This window comes from Ceratotherium simum, chromosome 2, assembly GCF_057802395.1.
Source record: "Ceratotherium simum simum isolate JZ-2026a chromosome 2, ASM5780239v1, whole genome shotgun sequence".
NCBI lineage: Eukaryota > Metazoa > Chordata > Mammalia > Perissodactyla > Rhinocerotidae > Ceratotherium > Ceratotherium simum.
Genome location: NC_141901.1, coordinates 38,808,932 through 38,821,099, shown reverse-complemented (window position 1 = coordinate 38,821,099; position 12,168 = coordinate 38,808,932). Strand labels below are relative to the sequence as shown.

The 12,168-nt window shown below is 37.1% G+C and overlaps 1 protein-coding gene and 1 pseudogene across 1 annotated transcript in view; both read right to left on the bottom strand.

The window, feature by feature from the left end:
- The window catches only part of FCRL3 (Fc receptor like 3), a 59,225-nt gene extending 50,124 nt beyond the window's left edge, over window positions 1–9,101 (bottom strand). Inside the window, exon 1 of the mRNA XM_087417606.1 lies at window positions 9,026–9,101. Within this exon, the coding sequence (XP_087273732.1) occupies window positions 9,026–9,101 (76 nt within the window). The remainder of the gene's footprint in view (window positions 1–9,025) is intronic.
- A 110-nt stretch (window positions 9,102–9,211) lies between these two features.
- On the bottom strand, window positions 9,212–10,028 carry LOC101391010 (non-selective voltage-gated ion channel VDAC1 pseudogene; annotated as a pseudogene).
- Between the last annotated feature and the right edge of the window lie 2,140 nt (window positions 10,029–12,168).

The window sequence follows — 12,168 nt, the reverse complement described above, 5'->3', positions numbered from 1 at the left end:
TTTTTTAAGGCTGAGTAGTATTACAATGTATGTGTATACCACGTTTTCTTTATCTACACATCTGTTGATGGACATTTAGGTTTTTCCCACATTGTGGCTATTGTGAATAGTGCTTCAATGAACATAGTAGTGCTAATAATATCTCTTCAAGATCCTGAATTCAATTATTTTCGACAAATACCCAGAAGTGAGATTGTTAGATCATATAGTTCTATTTTCAATTTTTGGAAGAACTTCTATTCTTTTTTCCATAACCACTGTGTCATTTTTTTTTTATTCCCACCAACGATGTCCAAGAGTTCCCTTTTCTCCATATCCTTGCCAATATTTACCTTTTGTTTTGTTGATAATAGCCTTCTTAATAGGTCTGAAGTGATATCTCATTGGTTTTTGACTTGCGTTTCTCTGATTATTGGTGATGTCGAGCACATTTTTATATATCTGTTAGCCAGTTGTAAGTCTTCTTTGGAAAAATGCCCATGCCCATTGCCTTTTTTTTTTTTTTGGTGGGGAAGATTAGCCCTGAGCTAACATCTGTTCCCATCTTCCTCTATTTTGTATATGGTACACTGCCACAGCATGGTTTGATGAGCGGTGCATAGGTCTGCACCTGGGATCTGAACCTGTAAACTCTGGCCTGCTGAAGTGGAGTGCACAAACTTAACCACTATGCCACCTGGCTGGCCCCTATCTATTTTTCAACTGGATTATAAATTTGTTTACTATTGAGTTGAAGAGTTCATTATATATTTTGGAGATTAACTTCTTATTAGATACATGGTTTGCAAATATTTTATCATATTCTGTAGGGTGCTTTTCACCCTGTCAATTCGTTTCTTTGCTGTGCAGAAGCTTTTTAGTTTGATGTAGTCTCATATGTCTATTTTTGTTTTTGTTGCTTGAGCTTTTGGTGTTATACCCACGAAATCATTGACAAGACCAATATCAGGGGCTTTTTCCATATATTCTTTTCTAAGTGTTCTACAGTTTTGTGTTTTATGTTTAAGTCTTTAATCCATTTTGAGTTGATTTTTGTGTATGATGTAAGATAAGAGTCTTATAAAAAATTATTCTTTTTCATGTGGATATCCAGTTTTCCTAACACCATTTGTTGAAGAGACTATCTTTTCTCCATTGTGTATTCTTGGCACCCTGGTCAAAGATAAGTTGATTATATATGCATGAGTTTATTTCTGGATTCTCTATTTTGTTCCATTGGTCTATAGGTCTGTTTTTATGCCAGTACCATACTGTTTTGATTACTTTAACTTTTGCCATATATATATTTATTGAAGTAACATTGGTTTATAACGTTATATAAATTTCAGGTGTACTATTTTGACTTCATGTACACTATATCATATTCATCACCAAGAGTCTAGTGTCCATCCATCACCATACAAATGTCCTCCTGTACCCCTTTTGTCCTCCCCCCACTCCCCATTCCTTCTGGTAGCCACCAATCTAATCTCTGCATCTATGCACTTGTTTGTTGTTGCTGTTTTCTATCTTCCACATACAAGTGAAATCATATGGTATTTGTCTTTCTCCATCTGACTTATTTCATTTAGCATAATACCCTCAAAGTCTGTCCATGTTGTCGCAAATGGCAAAATTTAATCTTTTTTATGGCTAAGTAGTACTCCATTGTGTACATATGTGTGTGTATGTGTGTGTGTGTGTGTACACACTTCTCTTTCCTTTCATCTGTCTACGGGCTCTTAGATTTTTCCCATGTCTTGGATATTGTAAATAATGCTGCAATGAACATAAGAGTGTATATATCTTTTTGAATTAGTGTTTTTATATTCATATTGTAAACTAATAATTATGGAGTATGAGTGCTACTTCTTCTAAGAGGTCTTCTCTGACTTTCTGAATTTAGGCTAGGTGTTCCTCTCATGTTTCATTAACACTTTCATTTCCTTCGTCACAGAATTCATCACAGTGCAGTGTAATTTCCTGTTTCTTTGACAATATTTCTCAGTAGTGTAAGCATCTTTAGGGAAGGAAATGGCTTTGGCTCACTTTGATATCTCTGTGCCTAGAACAGCTGTCAACAAAGTGAAGGATCAATTGAATATGGATAGCTTTGAGATGTAGTGTGTCAAATTCAGACTTATTCCATACTTGACTAAATACAATGCATTTCATGGTCAAAGGTGAAGATGTTAATGATTCCTGCTAACAATTGTTTCCTATAGTTGGAAAGAGATGCTCAGAAAGCAGCTTTTTGAATGTTATTACCTATCTAGTGCCAAAAATATTGGATTTTCTGTCTTCCTCTCTATTAGGCAGGGACTATGTCATGTTCACATTATAGTGCCAGCACCTAGCACAAAGCATGAGATTAATTGTAGTGTTGCCAGATGAAATACAGCGTTCCCAGTTAAATTTGAATTTCAGATAAAAAAACAAATAATTTTTACTATAACTATGTTCCATACAATGTTTAGGATACGATTACACTAAAAAGTAGTCATTGTTTATCTGAAATTCAAATATAACTAGAAGTCTTGTATTTTTATTTGCTAAACTGGCAAACAACTGAACAGAATCACTTTTAATTTGCATGAATAAATTAACGAGTGATTGTGCTGGGGGAACACTTGTTTTCTTCCATGTATGTGCAACTCCAACTCTACTCCTCTCTCTGCTCCTTAACTCACCCTGCCCCAGAAGAAGTGAAATTACTTATCTGCTGGGTAAATTTTGGGGAATAATAAATGAGATATGCTTAACTCAGCTCCATGATTTTCATCTCGGATGCAAGACTGCTGGTAGAGAGGTCTATATACAGTGCAGGTCTATATACTTGCCCTTCATTGTAGGGGAGAATATAGAATTTTGAGAGCAAATTCTCAGAGACACAAACAACTGGGGCATGGGCTTAAGTTTAACAGAAATAAAAACAAAAGAACAAACATATGGAACAAACATATTTATAAGGTGAGGCTTTTGGCAGGACCAGGCCCTGTGGCTTTCAGCCTTGGGCTTTAATAAGAGAGCAGGGCATTTTGTAGATTGAAGAGGCTCATACTGGGTCTTTTTAACTTTACTGAGCTTGAGCAAGAGGCTGGTTTTGTGACCTTGATGGGTGACATCAGTGTGTGATGGCTTTGTTTATAAGCCAGTGGATGTTTCTATAGAGGCAAGACTGCATTCACGGATATCAATAAGCAAAAGGTACAAGCACCTCATCAGGGGCCTGAAGAGAGTGGTGAAGGCCTTTGTAAATAGGAACAAATGAGGCAAAGGTTTAACTGTGCTCAGTAGGCATATGGATGACCATGAGGTGTGCCCAGCAACAGAGCCTTGGGGGCTACAAGGTGGCTCAACAAAGGCCCAGGGTAGCCTGCTTAGCTTTTTTAGGCAGTCATTGTTGAAGCAGATAATCTTTTTTAGAGAAAGTAGAAATCTCTATAACTTTTTAAGGCACTGGTGACTGGAATAATATTTTTTAGCTATAAGACTCCTTGTGTGCTACAAAACACCAATAAAGATCTAGCTCTAAATTGCTACTGTCAAGCCTAGAAAGGCTCCCTGTATCAGTCACCCCAAATTCCACCCTGTATTCAGACCCAAGGAGCAAACTGGAGGGATCACTCTCGAATTCGTGTGGTGTTCCCTAGGCTCAAGAGTGGAAAATATTTAAAGAATTACTGGGTAAGTTTCAAGATTGCATAGTTATTATAAACGGGCATGCAGATCTTGCCTGTATCCTTTGGGAATGTGACTGATAAATTTGTGGAATTAATAAGGGGAGGAAAGTCAGGTTCTTGGGATGCACATTCGGGAAGGCATAGTTCTCACTGGACCCATTGTGGCACGGGCTTCAGAAACATACACAACATTTTCATTTCCAGAATCTGCTGAGATATACTTCCCCACTGAAATAAATCAGTGGGCAAGGTGAAAATGTCTCCCAGGTTGCAGGCTTCTTAGGCCAATGCAATTGCATAACAAGCAGCAGCCAGTCTGCTTACTCGAGAGTGCAGATGCCATGTCACTTAAGAGATCCCCCACTCGGTTCAGAACCAAGGTATGAGAAGCACTTCACTCAATGGGGAAGTGAAAACGAAGAGGTTTTGAATAGATTTAACTGGAAAAAAGACACAGAAGAGGTGGTTCCACACACCCCCAAAATAGTTAATGCTTAGTGTCAATATTGTGCTGGAAGATTTCTCATAGTTGAGTTTAAATTCAAAGGTTCTGGGTTAACTGGCATCAACTGGCACCAACTGACTGGCATCCTACTGAAGTTAAACAAAGGATTTATCTACTCTTCTTTCCTCCTATGTGACTAGATCTCTGTTATGGTCTTTGGAGACATTACATATGGGTTCTAGGAGTATAAGTCTGCTTGGTATAACATCTCTAGTGTTGGAGATTAAAATCAGAGGATTTTAAAAAAGTAAGTGAGTATGGGGCCTGTGCTGTGATAATTTTTTATGTCTTATTAACTCTTTGAACGTATTAAAACTGTAGCTCATGAGAGTCTTGGCATTGAACCAATACAACCGCCAAGGTCCTGAAAGAAATTATTCAAGTCTTCTATGAGATGGTACAGACAGTAATTACTCAAACAATCTCAGCTCCACCCAGACATTGAGAACCTTCTTTTGGCTGAAATTGAGCAGAATGAAAAATCAGAGGTGAGGGGTTACTTTAATGTCTTTAAACTTTTAACTCACAAAAGATAATTTGATTTAAAACTTTAATTTATTTTGATTTTAATGTGTCTGGAATTTTTCTTACAAAGGAATTTAATCTTTAAACTTTAATTTCTTCCTAGGGATGTTAAAAAAGGGAAGGAGTTGACAGTAAAATTTATGGCATCTCAGTGTTGTAATTTAACTGTTAGAGGATCTTATGTTGTTTTTTAATCTCACTGCAGAAACTCTGAACAGCTTACTGGACTTAATTTGGGATGTAAAACTGTGCTAAGAAACAAATTTTCAACCTTCAATGCCAATAAAATTGGTCTTATGTGATTAAATTTTTTTTTCTGAGTCTTTTGGGAAAATTGTACACCACTGCCCACCAGCAGTACCATGAGGATACCCACAGGAGCAAAGATGGTCCTGGGGAAGCAGCTTCATCAATGTGGGTGATAACTTCTGGGAATTCCAATAGCAACTATCAGCAATACAAAGAGTAATGAGATAGGATTCCTAAAAATCTGCAAAGAAGTACACAAGTTCTATCAGCGAAGGGCAACAAATGTGATAAAAATTATGCTTGCGAAGTATATTACCTTTTTCAAACATTTGCAAGTATTTGTGTAAATTTGGTATTATTTCTTTCAAAATATTTTCTAGAATTACTAAGCAAAGCTGTTCAGAGCCTGGAGTTTTCTTTATAGAAAGTTTTAAATCATTGGTTCAATTTCAATAGTTACAGCACAATCTAGGTATTCTATTTCTTCCAATATCCTTTTCAGTTTATTGTTCAATTTTTCTTCCTGGAAAAAATAACAGTTTTTCTAGGAACTTGTCCATTTCATCTAATTTTTATTTTTTGATAAAATTACGTATTATCCTTTTATTTTATTTTTTACTAACTGCAGAATATATAAGCATGGCCTGTTTTTCATTCCAGATATTGGGTATTTGTGCCTTCTCTCTTTTTTCATCTTAATCAGCCTAGCCAAAGGTTTGATTTTTCTCTTGTTTCTTCTGATTGTTACTCACAGTGTCCTGTTTCCTTCTGTGCCTATCTTTGTGTGCATGTTGCACTTGATGATTTATTTACAGAAATTTTCTAACTTAAAGTCTAAGTTGATTTTATTTTTTCCCCGGCACATTTAGTTTGCTATAACCCAGTTTGCGAAAACTCAGTATTCTGGAGACACTAACAGTGTGGGACCACTTTAATTCAAGTCTAAGCACTATGGTTTCCTAGGCCACCCAAATGACTTGAAGCCAGGCATCAATTTGTATGAGGGCTAGCTTACTTCCAATTCCCTCTTATAGCTGTAGCAGACTCCTTTGACAACTCAACTCAAAAGAAAGGATGATTTACTAGGTTCTCAGAACTTTACAGACCCTAGTCTTTGATTTTTGTTGCCAGCCTTACAAGGCTATCTCAATCTCAGCTCAGCTTCTTGCCAATATTTTTATATTGGCTTCTCCCACCCCTTACTGCCACAGGGCATAAACTGTCCTAAAACAGCTCTTTGCATTCTGATCTTTTCCAGATCTCTGCCCAGTAACTCCTTATTGTTTTGTTAGAATGTTTATGTTTTGAACTTATATAATTTTGCTTTCTCAGTTGTCTTTTACCTAATGATTTGTAAAAATTATCTTGCTTTCCATTGTGGGAAGTAGAGGACCCTAACTTAGTCTTTACATGTAACCAAAGAGATCTTTCTTTAGCCTAACAGTCTGCTTTTCATATAAACCAACTTTTTATTTTAATGTCCATATCTCAGTAACTCAAGAGCATTTCCTTTTGACTGCTTTATAAAGTCATTTATTTGATCAGGTTTCCCAGCCCCAGATATTTCCATTTTTCCATGGGAAATACTAGCCTTATCCACAAATCTATCTTTATCGTCACTCCACCTCAGTCAGGCATCTGGCTCTGGATACTAGCCACTCTTTCCACATATCTCTGATTTCTGTGCTCTAGATTACCTCCAGCTACCTTAAGCTGCTACCATCTTTTCTTATATCATTTACATCAAGCCTCAGCCCAGAATTTAATCTCCACAAAGATGACTTAAACCTAAATGTAACATGACACAAATGTATTGAAGACTTGGGGGAAAACAGAATGGACAGAAGCATAGATAACTTAAAATTAGATACTAGATGTGGTGCTTCCCAATTTCTTTCAGAGGGTCAATTTCTGATTAAGATGCTGCCTCCTATGAGTTCTTCTTACTCTTGGATTTTCGGATGCCATATCATTGTCATTGTGGAGCCTGGACTAGAGGTTCTTCACCCTGCCCACGCCTCTGCTATTTGTGCAGGAGGCACAGAGCAAGAAGCTCTTATCAGTACCCCAGATCTGGAAATAAACCTCATTGACACTGCCAAGATTCACTGGTGAAGAAGACAAGGATTCACAGATGTCTCCAGGACTACCTTCCCAGCCCTTAGGGTCATTTTTTATGGGGAGAAACTAAGCTTCAGCAGGGTCTGGCAGCCAGAAAACCTTTCATCCGTGATCGCTTCTCCAGGTTCCTCCTTTCTCTATTGCCCTAGCCCAGAGCCCCTCCTACACAGTAGAGTCTCACCATTTCTTTACTCTGGCTGTAGCTCCCCCATCTCAGCAGGTGGGCTTTTCAGGGCCAGAGCTGAAAGCCCACCACTGTGAGACACAGAGACACATGAAAATACTGGGGACAGTGACTGATGCCAAGAAGGAGAGAGTCTGAGGAGAAAGGGTAGGAGAATGAGCCAGGAAGACACAGAATCTATATGATTCACTGAGTGATATTATGACTTTATAGACAGACTGGTTGTGTGAGGTCTTTCAGGAGAAACACTTGAGATATGGAATGACCCCAGATGAAACCAGGATGGCACTGCAGACAGAGCCAGAGATTATTAATTAATACTAGCCAATTAGAGCTTCTAAAAAGGGAAAGACAATAGCTTTAAATATCTGTGTGCCTAGATGATCTGAAGCCTGCTTTTTTCTAATCTTGCTTTCCCATGTGGTGGCTCTAAAGTTGTTGATGCCACTTGGGGAAATAAAATTGAGAAAAAGAGATGAAACTAAGCACATTCAACACTACTTTTTCACTGTAGGCTTTCAGCATGAGACACACTGAGGCTGAGAGAAGGGGGATGATTTGATGTAATTCAAGTTTTGAATTTTTATTAATATCTGAGACTGTGACATCCTAAGTAATAAATTGAGAATTAAGTATGCAACTTACCTATTATCTAAGATTGTGAAGAAAAAGCATGGGGCCTACCTGAATTTTATCTGTGGAAAAGGAGAATTTTACCACCATAAAATTCATTTTAATAGTAAAAAGGGGACAAAAATAGTTTGATTTTGAATTAGTAATTCAAAAAGTATTTATTTAAATTGATTATATTGAACTGAAATCATATTATTTGTGTTTAGCAATTGTGTTCTATATTTCTGAATGTATTTTTGGTTCTTGTTTTAAAATTGAATCTGAGAGTCCATGCCTTTTGATTGCTGAGTTTAACTCATTTATAATTATTGTAAGTATTTTGCTAGTGGAATCTAATTTCTGCTGTTTTATTTTGTCATTTCTGTTTACCTATATTTTCTTTTTCATGTCTTTTTTCACCCTTGTCTACCAGTTTTCATTACAGAGATTGAACTTTCTTTTTACTTTTTTAAGGTTTCAATATTTTATTCAAGTTTTATTTTGATGTTAACTACAGAATTTGAAAGGAGGATTATCTAATTCCACACAAAATAGAAGACTCAAAAGTGTACCAAATAAACCGCTAAAAAATAAATCAAGTGATAAGAATACAACAGAAGTCCAGTTTAGATTCTGAGTATTTTAACCATGTGATTACGGCTGAAAAGAGTCTTCCCAGCTTATAGCTGGAGCTCTTGGAAGCTATTTCATACTCTGGTGCATGAGGAAAAAACCACATGAGAGGGAATTAAGTCCTGAATTATTGGCTTCATCATATCTACCCTCTCTACCCCAAAATGGCACAAAAGAAACAGCTACCACACTCTGCAGACTATTTTTGGTGTAAAAGAGGTGTGATGGACTAGAGTGGAAACAGGTCATGAAGATCTGTCTAAAAAAAGCCCCTTTCAGATGATTTTGTACACACCATTAAGCAGTGAGCTGCTCCTCAATTAGGGTAGGAAACCAAGTTTCAACTCTCAGGAAGTCACAATTTCACTCATTTACTCAATAAGAATTTACAAAGTGCCCACACATTTTTAGCTTTCACTTATAGCCATTTCTAGATAAAAAAAGAAAACTGATATATCTAGAGGGCCCGTCAATTCCCCCCAAGTCTATAGCTACCAGAAAAGACCTTTTTTTGGAATTGGATTTCCTCTGTACCTCTGAAATTATAACACGTTTGAGCTGAATCGTCTTTAATCTGGAGGTCTAGCATGATATTTAGCAATAGTCGCATCTCAGCTATACAATATTAAAATGTATACTAAATTTCAAATATAGTTATGCTGAAAAACAGTTTAAAATTAAATGATTTTACAATATTCATTTATGCTCAAAATTCCAGCCTTAACTATTCATGTGGCGACCAGCGTTGACATTCTTCCCAACCAGCAGAGCTGACAGGTCGTTTGATACCTGGCTTTAGGGTCTGAATGTACCCGAAACCCATCAGCCTGGAGTTGTTCACTTTAGCCAAGAAGCAGGCATTAAGATCGATCTGATACTTGGCTGCTATTCCTAAGCTAGTGTTACTGTTTTCTGCTGTCCCGGTGAGATTGACAGTGGTCTCCAACTTCTTGTTCACCTTCTGGTAAATAGAGATACCAAACTCTATCCTATTGTTCACCTTAGTGTGAAGGTGCAAGTCATCAATCTTGTAGCCAGTTGCAAAGTTGTCCTGGGTCACTGGGGACTTTGTGGTCTAAAAATTCATTTGGTAGCCAGCCACCCAATCCTCACAGCTCAGCACAGAGTGCCCCAGATTGAAGGCTCAGTGATGTCAAAATTCACATCACAGCCCAGGTTGATATGCTTCCACTTATACTGTCTTGATTTTAGCTTTTATTTCCCCACAGTGTTAAATGAGAAGGATGAGTCAAACGTTAGGCCTGTTCACATGTAAACTGATCTTCCATGGTAATCTTGGGGCCTAGTGTGTTGTCGTGTTCCATTTCTCCATAAACGTCAGACCATATTTGGTCTATCTGTACCTGGTTTCCAAACTGCCTTTCACTTGGGTGATCTCAGTGTTGGCAGAGCCTGAGCTGGTAAATTCCAGTCCATTTTAAGATTTTGTGTTCAAATCAAATTTTATTAAGCCAAATCCATAGCCCTTGGTGAAGTCATCCCTGGCATATTTGCCAAGATCAAAATACATGGGAGGTACAGCCGTCTTCTTCTCAGCAGTGGCTATAGCCCTGTTAGAGGTTGAATTTTTTTATGCTGCTCTGAAAGTTACACATCCTGTTTTTGTTTTCTGGTGGTGAACACTAACTTACTAAGACGAATAACAGCATCCATTTATTTTTCTTCAAAACAACTCCCTCCCACCGTTCAATCGTGTTATCATACTCTTGAGTTTAAGTAATAAAATTTTATTAATTTATTTTATTTCTTCTTTCTATATATTTTGTCATTGTTTATTCAAACAACAAAATTTTACTACTTGATTAGTCAAACTTACTTTCCATATCTTATGGTATATTCCTGCATATATTTTTCTTCTCACTATAGCACTTCCTCTAAGAGTGTTTTTAGAGAGGTGTGTGTGTGTGTGTGTGTGTGCGCGCGTGTGTGTTAAAATCTCAAGGCCTGTTATCCCAGAGAATATCTTTATTCACTTTCATAGTTAAATGAAAGTCTAGTTAGATATAAAATTTTAGGTGTGGCTTTTTAGTCTAGTTAGATATAAAATTATCTCTCTTCATCTAGCTAGATATAAGATTATATGTTCCACTTTGAAAATACTATTTTCCGTTGATTTCTTGCATTTACTGTTATCGTTAGGAAGTTTGAAATCAATCTGATTTCTGTGACTTATAAATAATGCCTTCATCCTCTTGAATATTTCAGAATTTTCTCTTGGTCTTTGATATTCTTAAATTTTACTTTAGTAAAATTTAAATTTACTTTAGGTTTTTCCTGTCTATTCAGCTTAGCAAGTTATGACACTTTCAATGTGAAATCTCTCATCTTTGTCCGATTATGTAAAACTCTTGGTTATTATTTTTTCCACAAGTTTTCTCCTTTTCTTTTGTTTTTATCTGTAGTACATACATTATACAGATATTGACACATCCCCTGCCATCATCCATATTTCTTAATTTTCATTTTATAGCTTCATTTCTTTACCCCTTTTTGATATTTTTAGGGGATTTTTGTCTGATCTTGCAGATTACTATCTTTTTCTTTAGAATTGTTCTATGTGCTAATTAATCCACTAGTTATTTATTTTGACTATTATAATTTTCATGTTTATGATCTCTACTTGGCTATTCCTTAAGCTGTGCACAGTTTGATGTGCCTAGTGAGTATGGAGGAATGTTTGCAGGCAGAAAACCTCCAGAGCTCTAACTCGACACAATCATTCCCTATTTGCCTGCCCACTAGAGGATTTCTCTGTACTTCCACCCTGGTCTCTACTCTTTTCCAAGGGATTTCTCTGCCTCTTTCAATGATAATCACTCAGTCCTTGGGCTGTGGATAGCAGTGGGGAGACAGGAATTCCCACGAGCCCAGCAGTACAACTGTACCCATTGTTATCTGCTGCTTATAATGGCTGGGTTCTAGTGCTTCTCTTATAACTACTCCACTGACTCTGATGGTAGAAGAATTGCCCAGCTGGATCGGACAATGATCAGTTCAGAACAATAAAAGGGAGAGAAGAGATCTCTCCCAGAAACCACTCCCTAACCTCCCATCTGCCTCTTCCTCTCTAAGCAGCTTCTACTTCATATATTTCTGTCTCTTTATGTATTTATGATAGTTTTTATATAAAGTTTTGATAGACAGCAACCTCCATCTTGTTTATGTGGTATTTCTGAAATATAGTTTAGGAGGAGGAGCCTAGAGCCATTTTGTCCACAAATGTAAAGTCTTTAACAATAATAAAACAACATGCTAGTGAAACAAAACAGGTCTGTGAGCTAGAGACAGGTCCTAGACCACCAGTTTCGAGCCTCAGATTTAAAGAGTAAAGAATTGGAGACCTTTAAAAGATCAGATAGCATCTGTCCACTCAGCAAAACATGCATATTTTCAGAGCAGATATCATGTGAAAACAGAACAGCCTGGGCCTGAGAAAACAACTAAGCATTTGCATGTCTAGCAGTCCTCAATCTCATCTGTCTGAGGTAGAACCTTCATGCCTCCTGAGCTGGTCTGAAGGGCAGCATTTCTCAAAATCTGTAAGAAAAGGAACAGCAGGGAAACTGGTACTAAGTTATTCACTGACCAGAGCTGCAAGGGAGAAAATAATGAGAAATGAGCACAGAGCAGGACCCTCATCTCTCTTCAATTTGTAA